Source organism: Saccostrea cucullata, unplaced genomic scaffold, assembly GCF_032062105.1.
Source record: "Saccostrea cucullata isolate Sc308-1 unplaced genomic scaffold, CSIRO_AGI_Scuc_v1 ctg384, whole genome shotgun sequence".
NCBI classification, from domain to species: Eukaryota; Metazoa; Mollusca; class Bivalvia; order Ostreida; family Ostreidae; genus Saccostrea; species Saccostrea cuccullata.
This window is the reverse complement of record NW_026928932.1, coordinates 111,163-128,957: the sequence shown is the minus strand read 5'-3', so window position 1 is coordinate 128,957 and position 17,795 is coordinate 111,163. Positions and strand designations below refer to the sequence as shown.

The 17,795-nt window shown below is 37.7% G+C and overlaps 2 protein-coding genes across 2 annotated transcripts; one reads left to right on the top strand and one right to left on the bottom strand.

The window, feature by feature from the left end:
• Positions 1 to 2,318: 2,318 nt before the first annotated feature.
• On the bottom strand, positions 2,319 to 6,627 carry LOC134279290 (ankyrin repeat, bromo and BTB domain-containing protein DDB_G0293800-like). Its single transcript, XM_062761643.1, has 2 exons — positions 6,164 to 6,627; positions 2,319 to 3,803 (listed from the first exon to the last, which is right to left on the bottom strand). The coding sequence occupies exons 1-2, from the start codon at positions 6,213 to 6,215 to the stop codon at positions 2,638 to 2,640; spliced, it is 1,218 nt and encodes a 405-aa protein (XP_062617627.1). The 5' UTR covers positions 6,216 to 6,627; the 3' UTR covers positions 2,319 to 2,637.
• A 1,159-nt stretch (positions 6,628 to 7,786) lies between these two features.
• On the top strand, positions 7,787 to 10,672 carry LOC134279289 (uncharacterized). Its single transcript, XM_062761642.1, has 2 exons — positions 7,787 to 9,991; positions 10,241 to 10,672. The coding sequence occupies exons 1-2, from the start codon at positions 9,056 to 9,058 to the stop codon at positions 10,655 to 10,657; spliced, it is 1,353 nt and encodes a 450-aa protein (XP_062617626.1). The 5' UTR covers positions 7,787 to 9,055; the 3' UTR covers positions 10,658 to 10,672.
• The last annotated feature ends 7,123 nt before the right edge of the window (positions 10,673 to 17,795 follow it).

The following is a 17,795-nucleotide window of genomic DNA, read 5'->3' as shown; positions in this document are numbered from 1 at the left end:
TCTATTTTTTCTTTGTTGTTGGGTTTAACATCAGTGGCCAGTGATGATAGATGTTTAGTAGTCCAGGGTGTTCACGCTTTGTACGATTCATTTTTTTTTTACCAACAACTGGGATTGATAAGTTGTTTAACGTCCATCTCGAGAATTTTTCACTCAGAGACGCCACCACTAACCGGTGGAGGGCTACAAATTTTGTCTTATGCTCGGCACTCAGGGCCTTTGAGCATTGAGGGATCTTTTTCGTGCCAGCACCTACTGCGACACAGGGCCTCGGTTTACATGGTCTCATCCGAAGGACCGGTCTCCACGTCCCACAGTGTTTCTCTTTACTGTAGCAAAAAAAGGGGGGCAATCAGTCTTTTACTTAACATTTTAAAAGTAAATTTTACGTTTAGAAGAAAGTGCTCCCCGTTGCTTCATTTCGGAACACAGAGATTGTGACAGGATTGATTGTATATTGTTTAACGTCCCTTTCGAGAACTTTTCACTCATATGGAGACGCTACCACTTGCCGTAATCTCTGTTGAGATTCTGCTTGGCTAGATATTTGGACTTGACGCCGTCGCAGAATCTCTGGACGGCCATTAATAATTCACGTCTGGAAATTAGGCCCCAACTTCGGCCGACTATAGCAAGAATTGTTCACCTAGACCACACTGCCGTTTGCTTCAATTAAGTCATTTAGTTGTTTATTTGACTCTCTGTCACTTTTATTTCTTCATAGCTTACTGTTTAGGCATGTAAATCCCAACATAAAAATATTCACTGAAATCTCCAGTTCGAAAAATGGCTCCCATGACGAAATTGTTTACCTCCTCAAATAAAAGAGTTCCCATAGTCTGTTTTTACTCCTATGTGATTCTGAACCAAGTCTTCTGTGGCTATTGAACATCACATAGGGTAAAAACAGACTATAGGTAAACAATTATAGGGCCATTGAGCAGTGAGGGATTTTTTTCATGCCAGCACCAACTGTGACACGGGACCTCAGTTTATACGGTCTCATCTGAAGGACCAGTCTCTAGATAGTGACAGGAAGTACATGTAGTAGAATCATGTTATGAGTTGATAACGATTATAACTAAATTTCACACAATCATATAAAATCATTTGTAATTTTTCACAGCATTGCAAGATAAGCAACAAGTTAATCACAGAATAAAATTAGAAGCATGCATTATCACTTCAAGAAATATTAAAGATAATTATACTGAAAGGAAATACAGAGTAAACCCAAGTAACCAAAGTCTCTTTAGATTTATAATTACAATTCATATGACGTACAACCTTTTTGGAATGAATATGCTATATAACTAGGCTTAAAAGTTCGCGAGTAAGAGTACGACCAACAAAAAAATAACGATCTCAGTTACTAAATTAGAGCAATATACCTTCATCACCTGCATACGGAGTATTTATATCTCAGTTGATTCGATACGCAAGAGCATGCTCTACGTATGAACAATTTCTTAAACGAGGTAAATTATTGACAAGCAAGTTGATGAAACAAGAATATCAACAGTCTCGTTTAAAGTCATCATTTCGTAAATTCTATGGTCGATACCATGACCTTGTCAGCAAATACAATTTATCATTGAATGAAATGCTGACTGACGTTTTTCATACCAATTGTTAGTCCATTATTTATACACTGAATTGACCACGGATTTTTTCCGTTATTTCCTGATTATGATAACGAGCACACGGCGGGTGTGACCGGTCGGCAGGGGATGCTCACTCCTCCATGGCATCTGATCCCACCTCTGATGTTTCGGAGGTCCGTGTTTGCTCTGCTCTTATTTTGTATATTTGTTTAATGCTGTTCGTTATTTCCATATCCTTCTTCTATCGGTTTTGTAGTGCATGTAATGTATTTGATTGTCTCCTATATTAGAATTGGTTTCACTGTAACCCTCAGCAGTTGCTTAGGCTTATACTATGGCGATTGAACAGGTGGTACGATGAAAAGCCTTATATTCATCTGACGTTGTTACGCGCCAACGTCATGGTTGGGGTGAATCTGTTTCTCTTTCTCTCTGACAACGGAAAGGTTTGTTTGCTTTAAAGTATTGTATGAAACTTTTATTTGACATAAACAAAATTTCTCTGCAGGTAAAAATTTAGAGAGGGAATCTTGGGAATCTAGACTTAACGCGTGTAAACCGTCCAGCCAGAGGTCTTGATGTTCTGCCCAGTGAAGGAATTAGCTGCTTACAATGAGATTTATTGTTCCAGGCCTTAGATTGAGTGATGATCGGGGAGATTTAATTGTTCTGTAGAGTTTGGTGTTTATTTCACTTACAACAACATGGGATTGTTCACATGGATTTATTTACTTTGAATGTGGACAATACAGTTGGCAAATATAAGCATTAAAATAATGTTTAACAAATGAAAGACTGATTGTAAATCATGGTTTGTCAAGTAAACAAATAAAACATTTAGCACTCATATGACTATTAATTAATACTGCGGGTTGTAGCTACCAAAAATGTAGGACCGAAGCATACACATTGTTTGTCACACATTCATGCATCTTGCATGCATTATAGTGTCTATTTAGAAGGAGAAACAAGAGCACTTAAATCAGTTTCTAATAGAAAATCTCAACATTCAGTAACAATGGTCTTTCAGTGATTAAGTACATGCATCGACAATGGTTGACTCAGAATTTGATTTTGAAGACGTTGTAGACAATGTCAGAAAACTTTTCGATAACGCCGGCTTTTTCATCCACTCTGGTTGGTATTGATCAGAGTAAATTCGGAATATGGTCGTCATATCCGGTATAATGGCAGGCTTAGCGCGTCGGGAGAGGGCAATAAGTTTAGCGGTGGATGGGTGGGGAAATCGACCCTTCTTGTACGATGTAGGGCGTTGTACTGAATCAAAGTCGTCGATTTCATCTAAAACTAACTGTCTGGCATCCATCCCGTTTACAAATGTTTCACTTCTTTCAAATTCCTGTGACGTCTGTATGTTGGGGAATCTAAGAGACTGCGCGGACCAGGGCAACTGATCGTTGTGTTTTCTGCCATGGTTACATGGCTGGGTGGTTGGTGGTTGGTACATGGTTGACTCCCGGGAAAATGAAAGTGTGGTGGCGCTGGCCGGGAGGGAAGGGAGAGTCCGGCGGGGAGTATACTTCGAGGACGACTCACTTCCTCCCCGCTGAGCCCATTCACTAGCATTAAGGAATATTTCATTGTCACGTAAGGTCGGTGAGGCGTTTCCTTTCTTCAGAAGTATATGAGCAGACACAAAATGCCCTTTCTTTAGCGCCAGAAGAAGGGCAGTGTATCCAAGACTATTTCTTGTATCTACGTCGAGTCCGAACTTCACAAAGCAGTCGACAAGCATTTCCACTATAGATGGATTTCCGCTGCAGGCAGCATGATGAAGCGGTGTGTTACCATCATTATCGGCTTCATTGATGTCTAGTACGTCTTCTTTCAGTATCAGTCCAACTATAGATGCACGTCCATTCATACAAGCATAACTTAAGGCGGTTCTCCCCAGAGCGTCTCTCAAATTTAGAAAAGCTCCAGCATTCAGAAATATCTTTGCCATTTTGTATCCGAATTCTTCCTCTTCGATCATACAGGCCAGCATCATGGGCGTCCGCCCGTGTAAGTCTTTACAGTCCACATTGACGTTGTGTTTCGCTACCAGTAGCCGGACCTGATGCAGACGACAGTCGAGGACCGCCTGATGCAGCGCTGTTTTGATTGGTCGCTTAAAGAGTCCGGAGCTTACCGAAGCTACTGTCGGCTGCTGGGACGTTGACATGCTGTCTCGTGCGCCTGTAAAGACAGAGTGAAGAAATTTTAAGTGGCCAACAATTACAAGTTCATTGGTATTTGGCAATGTAACTGTTGTTCAAAGAGAAATTGTTTTCCTAATATCAACCTCGGTGGTTGGCTGCTCAGTTTGGAGTGCTTTTGGATTACGGTGCGGTGAGGAATAATCCTGGTTGAATAATATTTGTGTTCGGGGCTGAAGGATTACGACGTATTTATAGGACTCTTTGTTTGCTCGGAATCAGATAGATTTAATATGACTTAGGTTTGAGATATTTAAACAGTTTGTTCACTTGTGTATCATAAATCAAAACCAAAGTTATTTTGCCTGATTTAGGGAACATGTCCTTCTCTTCACCGTTTGCAAGCTTTATGTTCATGGCAGTTCAAGAATTCAAAACAAAATATTAGAAATATGCATATCTTTGATTAAAAGGTTTTTTGAAAGTTCAAAACTTACTTCGTCGTGAAAGTATATTTAGATCTTCATATGAGGTGAAAAGGTGACTTAAAAAAAAAAATGCAAAATCATGAACGGAATTTTGTATAATTTTGGAAAACCATAAAGCATAATAAAAGTTTAAATAACTATAGAAAAACGTTTTCAGAGCAAATGAATATTCATATGAATTCTAACCCTTGAGTTATTTATTAATTCAACAGTAAATGCATTGTTTTGTTAATGTTTTAGGGTTAATTTCACTATAATGTACAGACTGTTTTTGTCGTGTTTTTAAAATCGCATTGGAGCCAGACAAGAGGGTTTCGGAACGTTTGAAAAGGTAAAACTTCAAATGAATGTCTTGATGACATAAGGAGGCAAATAAAATCGCCATTGATGTAAGGAAGTGACTAGCGACATTCCTGATTATATATAACCACTTCTGTACGGAGAGTCAAGGGTTGTTGTAGAGAGATTATCTTAATTTATCATTAATATTTCCAGATCTTGAAACTAAACTAAAAATAAATTCAATAAGCCTTTTTTGATCTATTCATTTATAACATTTTCAAATTTTAAGTTGATGCATTTTTTTATTGACATGGTTATTTCAGTGCTTTAAATTTTGATTAAAGGTTTGATTATTGATCATTGTACTTCGAAACTTTATTTGAGTTCTTTGAAACCTAATTTGAACACTTTGAAATCTGATTTGAGCACTTTGAAAATAATTTGAAATATTTATTTCTTTTATCAGAAATTTGAAGTATATCAATTACTTGGCCTTATTAATGCTTTAGAGCTGGAAATTATATTTCCCTCCAGGATTGAGTCTTGTATACTGACAATATTCTACTTTATAAAGTTTTATAGCTTACGGTTAGTTCTGATTTGGAATTAATATTTAGTTTCTATACACCTTTGTTTTACTTAATACGGTTATTTTTAGTAACTTAAGAAGTACTTTGAACAACTATAGATGTTGTGGAATTACGTTAGGTTATTCTTAAGTCTAATAACTAAGGATTGTACTTTGAATTTGGTTTATTAAGATATGGTATTTTCAAAATCTGAAAAGTTAGTATTATATTTTGAACCACTTTAACGTATGATTTATTTATAATATTTCACTCTTGATATTCTATTCAGAGTTTGTTTTTGCTAATTTGTTATTTGCGGTTTAAATTCTTATTGATTTCTTATTTATAGAACTTTGTCAAATCAAAATTGTCTATGCCAAAAAAAAAAAAAAAGCATTGAAATTTACAATTTAAAAGCCATCTACAAATCTTTTGGAGTATGTGCATTATTTAGATATGTAGCCTTCAAACACCTTAATAAATTATTATAAAGACGATGTTGTATACATACAGTCGATCTCAATGCTCATTAAACACCTTACGGTCTGAGACACAGTTGGAATCTATTAAACATTTAACGCCAAATGCCACTGACAACACATTTATAGGAGTTAAATTCCGCACATTTAAAGTGCTGAGAATTTTTTTTAACTGTCTGTAAACATTTGATTATGTTAATCATTTTTAATTAATCAAATTCAATAATTCCCAAAACATCATTGGTCCTGTCTGAAATATTCTTGTTAGACAAAAATTAAATTAGAATTCTTTGATTGAATGGTTTCAATTAAATATATAAAAGCCTGAAGTTCATGAAAAGTGATAGGATTCATGGTATATAGTAAGGTATATATCTAAATTTGGTGCTGCTAGGACCTATAGATCTAGTTTCATGTTAATTAACATTGAAATTCACAATTCTCGATATGTTCTCAATGCACATAACTCAATTTTCATACCCAAGTAAGATAAATAACGGAGGATAGATAGCGACACAGGTGATATCGACAGGTGAGAGATGATCTAGACAAGTGCGTGACGTGATGTAGATATATACTTACTTCTGTGCCCCGTCGTTTCTGTGCCTCTACTGGATAATCCCGATCTATCCATGGTCTCCACGGCCCCCGTTAATCCGATAATCCACTCTCTCCCCGCTAACTACTTATACATTGTTCGGGAGATTTAATCGATTATAAACCAACCTTTGTTCATTTAAAATGACGGTGTAAACTGTTCAGCTTACATCTCTCTCATGTCCGCTACAGAGAACTCAACACGGGGAAAGGCGAGCCTGGTTGCTAGGTCTTGCTCAGTTCTTCACACGACGGTACAAAGTCGTGTTGGGTAATTGACACATATTAAGTGTAGACTCAGTCAGCTGATAAACCTATCTATACACTTAAAACAATAGCAGGTACCCCGTAATGAATAGCGAGCGTGTTGGGTCTTTGTCATGAAGCGTCACCTGTAAGGCAGCGCACCAAGGCGTGTATTGTAGATACACTGAGATTGTATAGTATCACAAAAATGCCATCTGCAGTACCAGCATTAAAATGCAGTCCTTTATCTTTTTTAAGAAGAATTCTATGGCAATATTTCATAATTTGATAATGCAAGATATATGAGCAGTGTATACAAATAATTCGAATTTCAGTATATACTCAATATTTTTTATAACATTTAATATTGCGTGTAACTACAATTCAAGGGCATATCAGGTAAAAGGTCAAGTTGAGGCTGCTTAGTTGAGTATGGGCTAAATCAATTAACCACCACGGCATGTAAAAAAATTAATAATGTATAGACAAATGTCTTCAAGAAACGTACAAACTTGTGTAGATCCATCTGGAGAATTATAGTCTGGAGAAAATAAATTTGGAGATATTAAAATATCCAGGTCTTTAGCTCAAGTGATCGTAATGAGGTTCGATCAGTTTACACGAACCAATACTAAACTGCACTTCATATTGATGGACAAAACTATACGTACCTGTAAAAAGCTATTTAAATATTTTATAAAAGACCAACGCAAAGCCATTACTTGTTAAAATCAATTTTTACTCATTATACTAGATTACAAAATGCATATTAAATGGCATGTTGTTTTAAAAATGTGTTTATCTGATACTTTGATAAAGAGCAGCCATTATACGTTAATGTATCTGACAGACAAACCTTTGTCTAAAAAAGAACAAGGACCATTTCAAACGGAACTAAAATATTTGAACAGTTCCGCGCTCTCTCTGCCTATCTCTCTCTCTCTCTCTCTCTGCCTATCTCTCCCTCCCTCTCTCGTCAGCTGACAATTTATGTAGCCCTAGGTGAGAAGTTACACTCACCCATCAATCATCTGACAGTGTATGATATCGTCTTTAACCAATACACATGGTTTGTTTCCAGACACGAAAAATATACCGGTTATGTTTTTACATGTAAATATAGACAACCTTCTATCTACATGTATATAAATTTTCCGACTTTAGGGATAAGTAGCTATAAATCCGAACTCCATGATAGGCAGTGAAAATAAAAAAAAAATGCAAGAAAAGAAATTTATATTACATACACAGAGACATAAAGTTTAAAAACCCGAGGTTAAATTACATTCTTTTTACGGGGCCCTCGACAGTAACAATGTTATCAGGGTATCAAATATCTATCATCTTGAGAAATTCCCATGCTTTATTAAATTTGGTCTATCCTCTAATGAACTAAGGTCGGTATACCTATAAGACACCCAGTGTAAGCCCTGAGTCGCTGTCGAATCGTGTAGGACCGTCATCAGGGATGGGAACCACAGTTACCCAATGTTAGTTGTGTATTGCGTGACCAGACTTGGAGGCTGTTACCCGGGGATTGACTCTCGGTTACACGGGACCGTGTCGCGGAACTCCCAGCCATGATTCCGTGTTACGTGACTTCCTCAGAACAGAGCTAGACTGTTCATTGATAAATCTGCAGATGTCGAAATTTTTTTTATCGCGGTCTATCTCTATAAGTAGGTCCCATTGCGTGACTTTATTGCGGTTCTTAAAGAAAAAGAATATTGATTAGAAACAAATCGCAAGTTGAAGACAGCAGGATTTTCTGTTCATTTAAGTGATCACCTCTGTTAATGTAGATATTTCAGAGGTTACTTTGGATTTTTCCAGTTCTGATGATGTCAAACTCGTGGCCTGATCTGCTGTACAGACTCACAAGAAACGGGAAAGTAGAAAAAGCGGCGATAGTGGACCAGCATGGTCACGTGATCGTCTCCAGTCGCGGGTTTAATGTGACCAAAGAGGACCTTAACAGCGTCCGGAGTACCTTCTACGGTCGCCATAATTCCCTAATGAAGGTTAAAGTTCACGGACAGGTATACACGTGCTTCCGACACAGTACCCTGACTGACATTGTGTTAGGAATGGCTGGGGAGGATATATTGGTCACTCACAGGGTGGCGGGGTTGACCATTGTGGGACTGGGTCACGCAGCCACCCCCGGCTCCTGTTTATTTGAAATCACTAAATTTGCTGGAGAAATTCAGGAAAAGAAGAAAACCCCGCGGTTAAAGTGACATTTTGTACAGTCTTCTGCTTAATTAACTGTGTTTATTTAATCATGTTTTAGCAATATTTATATTAGCCGCCAAGAAAACAGTTAAGATTTCAGTATCCTTAGGAATTTAATTAATGGAATGTCTCTCAATTATTTTTGTCCATTGCTTTAATTTAAAATGACTAGATTTAAAGCAAAATCATTTATTTTGAAGATAAATTCTAGAGTGCAAAGTCTGGTATTTTTAAAGAGCAATTCCGCGATCGTCAGGTAATAGTACATTTTCTATATAAACACGACCGCGTCATTAAAGTCACGGGTCACACGGAATGTAAACATAAAGTTTATCCTGTTCAGTTGTCGTCTGTTACGTTCATTGACATGGTCATATACATACATGACGATCAGATATGAAGATCGACTGTAGAAAGAAAACGAGTACTGATGATTATCAAATTTTTGAGGATATTTCTTACGAGACATCGGATAAAACGTCTCACAAGTCGCTCTTTGACCTCTACCTGCCGAAGTGTGGCGCGGATCTAGGGAATGTTCCTCCGATGGTGGTGTTTGTTCACGGTGGAGGGTGGCGCCGTGGCGACAAGGACACGTGGAAACATTTTGTGTTTCTGGACATTAATCTGTTGGCTGCTTTCATTTACTGGTGCTATGGTTTGTACGGGAATGTAGGTAGAGAGTTCGCGAGGAGGGGGGTTCCATGTGCGGTGATTTCTTACCCCCTCACTAAACTGAAAACTCTGTGGCTGCTCCTAGAGCTAGCGACTTCCTACCTAGGAACTGTGATATTTCTAGGAGTATTATTTTCTGTGTTGTTTTTATCGGTGCTTGTGATAGATTTTTTGACCCCTCTAGGCATTGTGAACTTTGTGATGTACAGACATCACGACTTAACTGTGTCAGATATATTTCTGGGTCATCTTGTCTTAGTTAACCTTGTCACTCTTGTTGTGATAACAGTACAGCGATCTAAACACGATCTAAAATCCCACCGTCTTACAGCACTCTGGGCGACATTTCTCAGTCTTCTGTACGCAGCATTGCTAACCGAACACCGCCTTGTGACTCTGTGGGTGACTAGCATTATATTAGTTCAAGGATCGTTGCTATATATGAACTTAAAAGCGAAAGATTACACACATGAGGACCAAGTTGTTGCTTTATCAAAGTGTCTTAAGAAAGTTTATGAAATAGGGAGATCCGCTAATTACTATGACTGTAATTCTATATACTTGATTGGGCATTCTGCCGGCGGCCATCTTTGTTCTCTTCTTGCTCTCCGTCCGAATTCTCTGGAGGACGTGGGTGTTCCATCCTCGAGTATCAAGGTACAATTCCCAACCTCTTCAACAATTCAATTTAAATTTCAATTTAGCTTAAAAGTTAAATACAATTTCATATGTATGAGCTATATTTGAAAATAGTTTAAAAGTATTTAACTCAAAATATACATTTTTTTTTAGAATTATTGTTCCTTGTTCTTTGTACAGTTTGTCAGTTTGAAGACTTAATATCTACTACTAAATACTGTATGTCATTGATGAGTCTTGCACTCCTCTTTATTTCCCTTTTTCTAGGGTGTGGTGGCAATTTCCGCGGTTCTGCACGTAGAGAAGCTCAACACTCGTGCGGTGCGCCCTCTGTATCTCCACCCAACCTTCGGCAAGGACCCGGATGATTGGTCGTCTGCCTGTCCAATGACCCATCTTCAAAACAAAATGTCGTCGTATCTCCCGAACTTTCTCGTGATAACAGCTGAGAAGGACTGGCACCTTCATCAGGAGGCGGCCATGTTTGCCAAAGAGTTGGAGAGCTGGGATATTCACCAACACAGAGTGGTGTTTCCGCGGACTACACACATGTCTATCATATGTAACTTTGATCGACAATGCAAAGTTCTAAATTTCAGTGTCGCCAGCCTCTGTGTTCAGTTTATACAGCAAACGTGCAGCTTAAAATATCAAACACATGATTTACCCAATACGGAAGAATAAATGTTGTGAAAGAAATTTTTCTGTTTTCTGTGATCTGCATTTTATTTTTTTATATTCCGACAAGTAAGTGTTGAACAAATGAAACAGAGGGCGGCCAATATATGAGGACTTAGTAAATTTATTTCAATCATAGGGTAATTTCTCTATTAAAACAGTTACTATTTAGCGATTTTTTAGGGGAGGCGGGTTAGACAACAACGATATATTGATTTCGAATTTTAAACCCAAAATTTATATGATTGTTCCTGTGAATATTTATTTTTTTCTATGTGTATTATTCTTTTAACATGTTTAAGCTATTGGATATTTAAAAGAACACTGCTTAACATAATGTAAATTAATTTAATAATTCCTTGCAAAAGATTCATTCAAAATGAATATATTATATTTATTATATACATGCATCTAGGTTTGCATGACTCAAAAGCCATTGAAAAATTTATGACTTTTTTCTCGTGTATAATATATCAACTGTCTATCTAAACAAGAATAGATATGGGTTACCCCATATCCAAAGATATTCGACTTTTAGATTTAATATGTTTAACAGTGTTTAATGACGATTATAACAAGAATAGATATGGGTTACCCCATATCCAAAGATATCTAATTATGGAACTGTTGTAAATATCGTGATTCCATAGCATTACGGTCACCCAGTCTCCTAACAAACAGTACACATAGGCCTACATGTACCTGTAGCCTTGGTCTACACCGTGCAATGGAGCTGTCACACGCATCCAGCGAGCTCGGAGAAACACGTTTTGTTTTGCCGAGAAGTTACGGTGTCAGACAAAACTTTTCTTTTCTTAATTAGATCATATAAATACGAATTCTGATTAATAAAAATTATACAATCCCTGTTGAACTTTATATAGTTTGTTCTAACATTTGCATCTGCAACAACTTGTGTTTAAAATGGCCGGGTTGGGAAAATCAGGACCGGATCGGAAAATTCTAAACTGAAAACATGGAAAACCTTTTTTGTTTTGAAAATAACTGAAATATACTAATATATTTGTCGCAGAAATTACTTACATTATTCAAGTTCTATATATAATGGTATGCTGAACTTCAACACGAACCCGAATCTCCAACCCATGCAGTTTTCGTTTTGCCACACATACCCTACAGTTTACAAAGTGTACACACGAGCAGGCCAGGGATTGAAAATTCCGTCATTTAATAATACACACACACAGAATGATTAATTTTTTCTTTAAGAACAAATTTTATGATAATTAACGGACTATAAACATGTACTTAATACAATTGTTGATATAGTATTATTAATTCATTGGTGAAAAGATATGAATCGAAGAATGACCTAATTATTCTCTGTTATCAAACACGTAAAAAAAAAGGCTGAGGAGGGAGCGAGCGTAGGAATATTGATATTTTTTATTTGCATTTCGGGGGGAAAGTGACTTTCTAATGATATTTTGACGTTATTTTTGATTTCTTTAACGTATGACATACACAACTTTACTCTTATCATGAACAATAATGTTGTATCTACTTATCATGATGGAATTATTTTGGTCGGACCAATATGTGTGAGCTGCCGCTGAATACAGTTATATATCTTGCAAAGATAGTATGCATTGATCGAATATATAGAAAATTGTAGGAAGAAAACTTTTAAAATTCGTGATCTACAGTATCAAATCTAATCTGTGTGTACATTGAACTACTTAATTAAATGATCGGGAGGTCAATAAAAAATGGATGGCAACTGTTCCTTCGCCATGCGATCGGGGCTTTGAAGTGGAAGTTGTGGGTCCTTCGGATAAGACCGTAAAACTCAAGGTCAATAAACCAGAGTGCCATAAGCTCGAAATTTAAGGTTCATTGATACTGTGATAAGAGAGATAACCCTGAATGACATAAATGTCTAAAATTCCTTTATAGATTTGCAAAGATGAAGTGCCCTTTTTTATTCAATTTTGCCCCGCAAGCTAAGATAGATAGAGAATATTTCAAATGGAAAGAATCGAACGTAAAACAACGTAAAAACAATCACATAAATAAATCCTATATTGATGTCATTATTAGTCTTTATAGGTTAAATATAGAGAAACTTTTTAAATTTTAATTTTTAAGTAAATATGTGAGGATTTTATGTGTTTTCCTTGTGTTTTTGAGGAAAATTTCATATTTTTTGTTTTTGCGGAAGTTTAAAACTTCTTCACCTCGTGTGACCTACTTTACAACAGCCCCGGGTCATCACTGGACATATTTATAGATCACACTGCAACTAGTATGCTCTCGCTATAATTAAACAAATTGTATCATTGTTGCGGTGTTCTTCCTTTGAAGACTACTGTATTTTTTTTTTTTGATTCATCATGATTGTGTTTATAACGATCAAGCTCGATTAAGATAAATCACGCTAGAGTGAATGATGATGCAACAATAACTCCTGACCTTACATTGAATTAGAGAAAATATACAATTAAAAAAGTATAGTCGACATGGGCAAAAATCAATTAAACGTAGTGGAAGCATATTATCTTTCCTACCATAAATAATTTCACATCTATTTTAAAATCTAAAATGGAATTCACGCAGCGCATTTTTAAATGATTGTTAATTTTGATCTCTTATAAACTCGATGTGTAACAAACCAATCACAATGTAATACAGGGAAGGATATGGAGATAACAAACAGTCTTCAATATCAAGTCCATAAAATAACCGACCGGTCACACCCGCCTGTAGTGTCCCATACAAAGTTATTATCGGATTTAACCACATGTAACACAAACTAATCAGCCATACTTTTATTTATAACATCAACTTCCGGTTGAGTACAAAGGGAGATAAATCACAATAAAATAAATGAGAGTTATCTTTCTTACATCACGAAATATAAGTTTACTATAATAATCATACACTACAATCCTCCCCCTTTTCATTTAAACAAATAGCAATTATTTCAAATAAACTGTAAATGAACAAATCTAATTATCATTTAACTTTAACACAGTCTATAAATCATTACAGTGTTTATAAATCATTGAAAATTCATATTTGAACAAAGGTTACACAGAACATGTTATTTCATTACATAGTCCTTGAATTTCACCGGCAAAGAGCGTTGACGAACTGGTCGGCTTAATTGCGGTGAACTTGTCGTCGGATCTTGAACATTGCTGTCGGATTCCTCTGCTGATGAGTTTCCTGATGACGCTTCCTGGACATCATCTGAAATCACACTTTTATCGCTCGCAATTTGATTTGGAACTGAATTTCCTGAACACAAATCTTCATTTCCATTGGAATTTTCACTTAACACATTTTCATTCACATTTTCACTTGACACATTCACAGATTCCTTAGAATTCACAAACTTTTTCAAATGAGACACATTTCTTTTGTAATGAACTCCCTCCATGGATTCTAACACAACACTATTTCCATTTTTCTCGACAACTTTGAATGGATCATTATGAAATATCGTAGATAACTTGTTTTCCTTGTTCTTCTTCATCAAAGCAAGATCACCAGGTTTTATGTCGCTAAGTGTAGCTCCTCTCTTAGCATCAGAATACATCTTCCCTTTTGCCTTCTTCTCCGCATCTCTATCTCTAACTCGGTAATCTGTCTCACGATACGTGTGGATATCTGGTAGTTTTGTACGAATAACTCGGCGGAACAACAACTCGGCCGGACTCACTCCTGTTGTGGTATGTGGTGATGAGCGATACATCAGCAAATAAGTCTGAAGTTCCGATTTCCAGTCTTTCTTCTCTGCTTGTGCAATCTTCAGTCTCTTCAATATTGATCTGTTCTGACGTTCAATTTCTCCATTGGCCTGTGGCCACAATGGGGTGGTCTTCCTATGGACTATTCCATTTATTTCACAGTAAGTTTTGAAATATTCGCTGACAAATTGTTGTCTGTTGTAATAGAAACAGGTAATCCATGTATACTGAAGATCTTTGTCAACACTTCGACCATTTTCTCCGCCGTTGTAGATCTCATCACAGCCAGATCAATCCATCGTGAATAATAATTGACGATAGTAAAAATGTAGTCTCCCGATGGTAACGGTCCTAGGAAATCAGCTGCTAAATGTTCCCATGGTCGTGATGGTAGTTCTGTTCTGTGCATAGGTTCCACTTTTTCAGGTTGTGATACTAGCTGACATCCATAACAAGCTTTGTTCCACTGTTCAATGTCTTGATCCAGTTTAGGCCACCAAACTTTGGATCGCAATCGCTGCTTCATGATGACAATTCCAGAATGTCCCTCATGACCTAGTGCCAGTACTTGGTCGCGTAATGACTTAGGTATGACAATCCTTGTCCCTCGTAGTATCAGATGTCCAACAGTACACAATTCTGATTTTACTGTCAAATATTCTTTGTTCTTTAACTGGTACCATTTCCCTGTTATCAAGCATTCTCTCAAGTTCTTAAGATCCTCATCCTCCAATGATGCTCTCTCAAGCTCAGATATGGTCATTGCGATTGGAACAGCTTCCTCAATAACAAAGCTTAAGTATTCCTCTGTATCACTCGTCTTCGGATTTGGTGTATCTGTTGACAACATCCTTGACAACGAATCAGCTATGTTTGATTTACCCGGAATATGACGAACTGTGTAACTGTAGTTCTGCATCCTTAACAACCATCTCTCTACACGTGCACATGGTTTCGATTTTGGCGAGAAAATGAACTCAAGTGGCTTATGGTCTGTTAACAGCTCAAAAGTCTTCCCCATCAGGTACATGTGAAACCGCTCACACGCCCACACTAAGCTGAGTGCTTCTTTCTCGGTTTGTGCGTATCTGCGTTCGACGTCCGTTAGGGATCTACTCGCATAGGAGATAATCTTAGGTTTCCCTTGTTGTTCCTGGACTAAAACAGCGCCTAAGCCGACTGGACTTGCATCTGCAATAACTTGTGTTTTGGCATTCACATCAAAGTAGGCTAAAGTTGACACATTAGCTAAACAGTCTTTAAGTTTGTCAAACGCTTCATTTTGTTCTCGTCCCCATGCAAATGACTGGTCTTTACGCAAAAGTCTGTTTAAGGGTTCTGCTACAGTGGACAGGTTTGGTATGAATCTGCCCGCGAAATTGACTAGTCCCAAGAAGCTGCGCACCTCAGATACTGACTGTGGTGTCCTGGCACTCCTAATAGCCTGAACTTTGCTGTCTGCTATTCCGATACCATGTTCAGAGAGTACGTATCCCATGAAATCGATCTTCTCCATATTGAATTGACACTTCTCAATGTTCAAAGTCATTCCTGAGTCTTCTAAACGTTTCAACACTGATTCTAGGTTACGTCGATGCTCTTGTTCTGTTGATCCATGGACCACAACATCATCGTATATTGCATTCACACCAGGTAAGTCTCCTAATGTCTGTTGAATGATTTTGTTATACATTTCAGGAGCACAGCTCACTCCAGACAACAAACGTTTGTATCGATAAAGTCCTCTTGGTGTCATAAAGGTAGTTATTTCTCTAGAGTCTGGGGTAAGCTCTAACTGATGATAGGCCCACTTGATATCTAGTTTACTGTAAACTTTGCTCTGATTCAAGTCCTGCAAGATTTCGTCGACTGTAGGAATTTGGTATCTCTCACGAACGACTGCCTCGTTAGCTCTTCGCATGTCGACACATATGCGAATATCTGAATTCTTCTTTGGTACAACCACAATAGGTGATACCCACTGACTTGGCCCTTTGACTCTCTCGATAACATCCATCTTCTCAAGTTCATCCAGTTTCTGGTCTAGCTTACTGCGTAAATGGTACGGTACTCTACGTACGGACTGACTTACAGGATGTACGGACTCATCAATTGGAATTTTAAGTTGGAAGTTTCTCAGTTTTCCAAGTCCTGTGAACACTTTTGGAAATTTCACTAGTATCTCTGTTTTAATATCTGTGCTATTCACAGTGTGCACTGGTGCAACAGTACTTGTCTCTTGAATCTGTAGTACTCCAAGCTGGGTAGAAGTATCATAGCCTAGGAGAGCTTGTCCACTTTCCTCTACAACATAGAACTCGGCTGACACACCCCGGTCTCGCGTACACACATCAGCAACAAAACTTCCTGCGACAGTCAGTGGTTTGTTACTACCATAGGGATACAGTTTCTTTGTCGATGCTTTCGACTGTCTGTGACATTTCACTTTTTGTTCCTTGAGTTGTTCCCATAAGTGTCTGTCAATAACATTCACTGAAGCTCCTGAGTCGATGATCACTTTTGTATCAATACCGCCAATATTAACACTAAAGTCATTCTTTGAACAATCCTGGTTCCGAATAGTAAACACATAAGTTCTCTCAGACTCCTGACCTTGTTCTACTTCTGAAGTTTCAATATTTCGGACTGCTGCCCTCTTGGTTTTGTGCCACTTTGTCTTTGACTTGGTCTTGCAGCATGCTTCCTAATGTCCTTCCATGTGACATTTCCGACACTTCTGTCCTCGTGCTGGACCGGTCACGGTAGCCTAGTGGTAGAGCGTTCGCTTCGTGATCGGGAGGCCCGGGTTCGATTCTCGATCGCGGCGCCGCGTCATACCTAAGACGTAAACAAAGGTAGTGACTGTTCCTTCGCCAAGCGCTCGGCACTAGAAGTGAAAGTCACGGGTCTTTCGGATATGACCTTAAAAACTGAGTGCCGAGTATAGGTCTAAATTTGAAGCCCTTCACCGGCATCGGTGACGTCTCCATATGAGTGAAAAATTCTCAAGAGGGACGTTAAACAATATACAATCAATCAATCCTCGTGCTGGACATTTCGGATCCGTGCGAATGTGACCATATTTACCACAAGCAAAACACTTTTTGTCTTGTTTATCCTGTTGCTTAAAGTCATGTTTATGTTTGTATCTACTCACTTTGTTTATCATGGTTTCTTGTTCTGGTTTGTGTTCCATAGTCCCTGCTCTTTTGTCAGCTGCTTCCAAACTCTGTGCTGTTTCTCTCAGTTGTTTCAGTGTCACATTATTTTTCTCTAACAATTTCCGTCTCAGTCTTTGAGAATAACACTTCTCTATCACTTGATCACGTACACTTTCATCAATATTCGTAAAGTTACAATAAACAGCTTTCTGTCTCAGTCTAGTGATAAATTGTTCAACAGTTTCTGTCGCTGTTTGTGCCATAGCACGA